Source organism: Oncorhynchus tshawytscha, linkage group LG18 (genome assembly GCF_018296145.1).
Source record: "Oncorhynchus tshawytscha isolate Ot180627B linkage group LG18, Otsh_v2.0, whole genome shotgun sequence".
NCBI classification, from domain to species: Eukaryota; Metazoa; Chordata; class Actinopteri; order Salmoniformes; family Salmonidae; genus Oncorhynchus; species Oncorhynchus tshawytscha.
Genome location: NC_056446.1, coordinates 37,356,665 through 37,362,664, shown reverse-complemented (window position 1 = coordinate 37,362,664; position 6,000 = coordinate 37,356,665). Strand labels below are relative to the sequence as shown.

The window sequence follows — 6,000 nt, the reverse complement described above, 5'->3', positions numbered from 1 at the left end:
TCCAGTGTTAATCTGCAAAATTGTAATTATTCGCCTACCTCCTCATGCCTTTTGCACACAATGTACATCGACTCCTTTTTTTTTCTACTGTGTTATTGACTTGTTAATTGTTTACTCCATGTGTAACTCTGTGTTGTCTGTTCACACTGCTATGCTTTATCTTGGCCAGGTCGCAGTTGCAAATGAGAACTTGTTCTCAACTAGCCTACCTGGTTAAATAAAGGTGTTCTCAACTAGCCTACCTGGTTAAATAAAGGTGTTCTCAACTAGTCTACCTGGTTAAATAAAGGTGTTCTCAACTAGCCTACCTGGTTAAATAAAGGTGTTCTCAACTAGTCTACCTGGTTAAATAAAGGTGTTCTCAACTAGCCTACCTGGTTAAATAAAGGCGTTCTCAACTAGTCTACCTGGTTAAATAAAGGTGTTCTCAACTAGTCTACCTGGTTAAATAAAGGTGAAATAAAAATAAATAAAAGATGTAAGATGGCTTTAACTTTAGGCTATTTACTGTATAACAAAAGTCATATTTAATTGTGTTTGGTTGACAACGCAACTCAATATCAACATTTAAAGTAGATGTATCTACTGCTTGGATAGATCCGTCTGAGCCACTGGCTTGATCCCATTCTTTAACTTTAATCCAGCACGTCATTCTTAAACTGTCGACAAGTTCACAGGCTATTTATTGCATTTCAAAAGTGATGTCGAATTGTGTTTGGTTGTTATGGCAACCATATGTCAACATTTGAAGGAGATGTATCTCTTTAGATCGATCCAATTGTGCCACTGACTTAGACTGGCAAACTTTAAATGCACTTTAAATAAACTTTGATGTGATTTAGTCCTTTTCTTTAACTTAAATTTTTGGTTGGAATGAAGATGTGAATCCAACATATTATTTATTAATTTGTAGACAAACTGGAATTAAAACCAGACTAAGTCAGTGGAACAGATGGAACTATCCAAGCAGAAGATACATCTCCTTCAAATGTTGATATTTAGTTGTGTTGACAACCAAACACAATTCAACATCACTAAATATGATTACATTTGAAATGAACCAGAGCTTGAAATCCTAGGCCTATTGTATTGTCTATTTTTAATGGAATTCTGGGTAAATTTGAAACATTAATTGTTTTTGACTTTGCAATATATTCATGATAAATGAGTGATATGTTTATGCTCACATTTTATTTACACTGTTATACTTTCCCTTTGGAACGACTTTGATAGCAACAGTAAATCTATTTCGTTTTTAAGTGGAAATCTCTCAACATTCATTCTCACAATAGCACACTGGTAATGGTCATAGCAAACAGGGCTGATCTGGATTAAAACCCCTGATAGGAGAACAAAGGGTAGCTAGCTGTAGATTGATCAATTATCCAGTAGGAGGTGCTGGCCAGACACAGGTATTTTTTCTGATAGTGGTTGTAACGTTGAAGATCTGACGATGTTTTAAAGGTACAAATTCAACATATTTTATACAAGGTTTGTCTATTTTTACATTTGGTTACCATGGTGACATAATTATTGTGCTTGAAATTTCACCTCAAAACAACATTTTACCTTGATTACTTTTTTCAAATCCAATTTATTTTCCACGTAGCTTCCACGTCACAATGCGTTGACAAATTACGTTGAAACAACTTTGATTCAACCAGTTTGTGCCCAGTGAGGAGGCAGGTAACCAAAAGGATGCTAGATCGAATCCCCAAGCTGACAAGGTAAAAATCTGTCTTTCTGCCCATGAACAAAGCAGTTAACCCGCTGTTCCCTGGGCTTCTGATTCAGAGAGGTTGAGTTAAATGCGGAAGACACATTTCATTTGAAGGCGATCAGTTGTACAACTGACTAGGTATCCCCCTTTACATGTGGGTAATCTATGCATGGTTACGTTCCAACCAAGTGAGTCATCTGAACCACAACTAAACATCTGACTCTTGGCCCCTCTACCCTGTATTTGAAGGAAGGAAAGAAGGAAAGAAGGAAGAAAGGAAGGAAGGAAGAAAGAAAGAAAGAAAGAAAGAAAGAAAGAAAGAAAGAAAGAAAGAAAGAAAGAAAGAAAGAAAGAAAGAAAGAAAGAAAGAAAGAAAGAAAGAAAGAAAGAAAGAAAGAAAAGATTTAGAGAAAGGAAGGAAGGAAGTCAGTCAGTCAGTCAGTCAGTCAGTCAGTCAGTCAGTCAGACAACAGACAGACAGACAGACAGACAGACAGACAGACAGACAGACAGACAGACAGACAGACAGACAGACAGACAGACAGACAGACAGACAGACAGACAGACAGACAGACAGACAGACAGACAGACCGACCGACGCTAATTCCAACCATCACCATTCAACTGTACTGTAATACTGTCATGTCTTAATATAGTCAGACTTAGTGGAACATCAGGATTTACTGCCATGTCTTAATATAGTCAGACTTAGTGGAACATCAGGATTTACTGTCATGTCTTAATATAGTCAGACTGGGTGGAACATCAGGATTTACTGTCATGTCTTAATATAGTCAGACTTAGTGGAACATCAGGATTTACTGTCATGTCTTATGGTAGTCAGACTGAGTGGAACATCAGGATTTTATGTCTGACTTAGTGGAACATGTCTTATTTCAGACTTAGTGGAACATCAGGATTTACTGTCATGTCTTATGGTAGTCAGACTGAGTGGAACATCAGGATTTACTGCCATGTCTTAATGGTAGTCAGACTGAGTGGAACATCAGGATTTACTGTCATGTCTTATGGTAGTCAGACTGAGTGGAACATCAGGATTTACTGCCATGTCTTAATATAGTCAGACTGAGTGGAACATCAGGATTTACTGCCATGTCTTAATATAGTCAGACTGAGTGGAACATCAGGATTTACTGCCATGTCTTATTGTAGTTAGACTGAGTGGAACATCAGGATTTACTGCCATGTCTTATTGTAGTCAGACTGAGTGGAACATCAGGATTTACTGCCATGTCTTATTGTAGTCAGACTGAGTGGAACATCAGGACTTACTGCCATGTCTTATTATAGTCAGACTGAGTGGAACATCAGGATTTACTGCCATGTCTTAATATAGTCAGACTGAGTGGAACATCAGGACTTAATGAATGAACAAAAGATATATGATCAGTATAAGACAAACATCCCACAATTACAGTCTGAGGCTGAGTTCCAAATGGCACCCTATTCCCTATATAGTGCACTTATTTTAACCAGAGCCCCTAGAACCCATAGGGCTTTGATCAAAGATAGTGCACTATATAGAGCATAGGGGGCCAGTTGGGACGTAGACTGAGAGTTCCCATTTTATCTGTGATATACCGTACTGTAAAGAGGAAGGAATCTACGCTGTGGGTGTCTTTGGTTTCTATCGCAGGGAGCAGTTTGCTTCCCATCAGTGGAGATTTTTTTTTGTGTGTGTGTGTGTGTGTGTGTGTGTGTGTGTGTGTGTGTGTGTGTGTGTGTGTGTGTGTGTGTGTGTGTGTGTGTGTGTGTGTGTGTGTGTGTGTGTGTGTGTGATAACAGGGTAGTTACAGGGAACAAAACAGGGACCAGAACAGGGGAAAACAGGGACCAAAACAGGGAACAAAACAGGGACCAGAACAGGAGACAGAAAAGGGGAAAACAGGGAACAAAACAGGGACCAGAACAGTAGACAGAAAAGGGGACAACAGGGAACAAAACAGGGACCAGAACAGGGGAAACAGGGAACAAAACAGGGACCAGAACAGGAGACAGAAAAGGGGACAACAGGGAACAAAACAGGGACCAGAACTGGAGACAGAAAAGGGGACAACAGGGAACAAAACAGGGGACAGAACAGGGGAAAACAGGGAACAAAACAGGGACCAGAACAGGGGAAAACAGGGAACAAAACAGGGACCAGAACAGGGGAAAACAGGGAACAAAACAGGGACCAGAACAGGAGACAGAAAAGGGGACAACAGGGAACAAAACGGGACCAGAACAGGGGAAAACAGGGAACAAAAAAGGGACCAGAACAGGAGACAGAAAAGGGGACAACAGGGGACAGCAGGGAAACCTCCATTTGATCCAGTCATGTTGGATTTCAGCTCATTGAAACTTGAGACCTTGGGAATCGTGACAAGAGAAGTACTTGGCCAGTTTGCTTAGCTTGGTATTTTGTGTGATTATGGTGAAAGCCTCATTAATATAGCTCTGTCTACACCACCACTATATGCCCTGCAAGAATATCCTTATCTGACCCCAGGACTAAATCAACACACTGTAAAACTCCCTGCCCCTCTAGGCACGAGCTGTCCCACAAATGTGTCCTTTGATTTAAAGCATGACTCAATGAACCTGTTTACTCCCTGTAGCTGTGCTGAATGTGGACAACTCCGTAGTGGACGTGGAAACCATCCAGGCTTTATACGAAAACGTGAGTGTCCTGACCTACTTCTGTCCTCCTTTTCTTTTATTGTACTGTTCAGTTTGGTTTCCCTTTCAGAGAGCCCAGCCTGACTTTTTTTTGCATTTCGAGGCCTCTTCAGTGTCAAGTGTTGTTTGTGCCTCTCTCATTTCAGAGAGCCCAGCCTGATGAGCTGCAGCGGATAAGGAAACACTACCAAACTTCCGAGGAGGAGCAGGTCAAGCTGCTGGACAAACCTGAACAGTGAGTGTTCTCCTTTCCCTCCTCATCACATCCTTTATATATATATATATATTTAAATGTACCCCTTTTTCTCCCCCAATTTCGTGATACCCAATTGGTAGTTACAGTCTTGTCCCATCGCTGCAACTCCCGTACGGACTCGGAAGAGGCGAGGGTCGAGAGGCACGCGTCCTCTGAAACACGACCCCTGCTAAGCCGCACTGTTTCTTGACACACTGATCGCTCACCCCGGAAGCCACCCGCACCAACGTGTTGGAGGAAACGGCGTTAATCTGGCAACCAATGTCAGCGTGCATGAGCCCGGCCCGCCATAAGGAGACGATAGAGGGGACTCCGTATCACATTTTTTATATTCTGTATAACCGTGATTAGCTCCGCCTCAAGGAACCAACGCCTCTAAGGCACCATCTTTCAAAGACTTGACAAAGACGGTAGTGACATCAAAGTAACGTCCATCATGTCACCTGTGTTGTCTCTAGGTTCCTGTTTGAGTTATCTCAGATACCAGACTTCCCAGACAGGGCTTCATGTATCATCTTCCAGTCTGTCTTCATAGACGCCATCGACTCCATTCAGCACAAGTTGGACATTGTCTCTCGCGTCTGCAAGGTTGGAACTCTATCTTCATGTTAGTTCATACTAGATGTCTGTCAAGGGGTGAAACTCTCTCTTCATGTTAGTTCATACTAGATGTCTGTCAAAGGGTGAAACTCTCTCCATGTTAGTTCATACTAGATGTCTGTCAGAGGGGTGAAACTCTCTCTTCGTGTTAGTTCATACTAGATGTCTGTCAGAGGGTGAAACTCTCTCTTCATGTTAGTTCATACTAGATGTCTGTCAGAGGGGTGGAACTCTCCATGTTAGTTCATACTAGATGTCTGTCAGAGGGGTGGAACTCTCTCTTCATGTTAGTTCATACTAGATGTCTGTCAGAGGGGTGAAACTCTCTCCATGTTAGTTCATACTAGATGTCTGTCAGAGGGGTGGAACTCTCTCCATGTTAGTTCATACTAGATGTCTGTCAGAGGGGTGAAACTCTCTCTTCATGTTAGTTCATACTAGATGTCTGTCAGAGGGGTGAAACTCTCTCTTCATGTTAGTTCATACTAGATGTCTGTCAGAGGGGTGAAACTCTCTCTCCATGTTAGTTCATACTAGATGTCTGTCAGAGGGGTGAACTCTCTCCATGTTAGTTCATACTAGATGTCTGTCAGAGGGGGAACTCTCTCCATGTTAGTTCATACTAGATGTCTGTCAGAGGGGTGAACTCTCTCTTCATGTTAGTTCATACTAGATGTCTGTCAGAGGGGTGAAACTCTCTCCATGTTAGTTCATACTAGATGTCTGTCAGAGGGGTGGAACT

The 6,000-nt window shown here is 41.7% G+C and overlaps 1 protein-coding gene across 1 annotated transcript in view; it reads left to right on the top strand.

Annotated features, from left to right (window-relative positions):
- Positions 1-6,000, top strand: part of LOC112217951 (formin) — a 117,584-nt gene that overhangs the window by 60,995 nt on the left and 50,589 nt on the right. Inside the window, 3 exon segments of the mRNA XM_042301004.1 lie at positions 4,342-4,403; positions 4,549-4,637; positions 5,117-5,246. Of these exon segments, the coding sequence (XP_042156938.1) occupies positions 4,342-4,403; positions 4,549-4,637; positions 5,117-5,246 (281 nt within the window).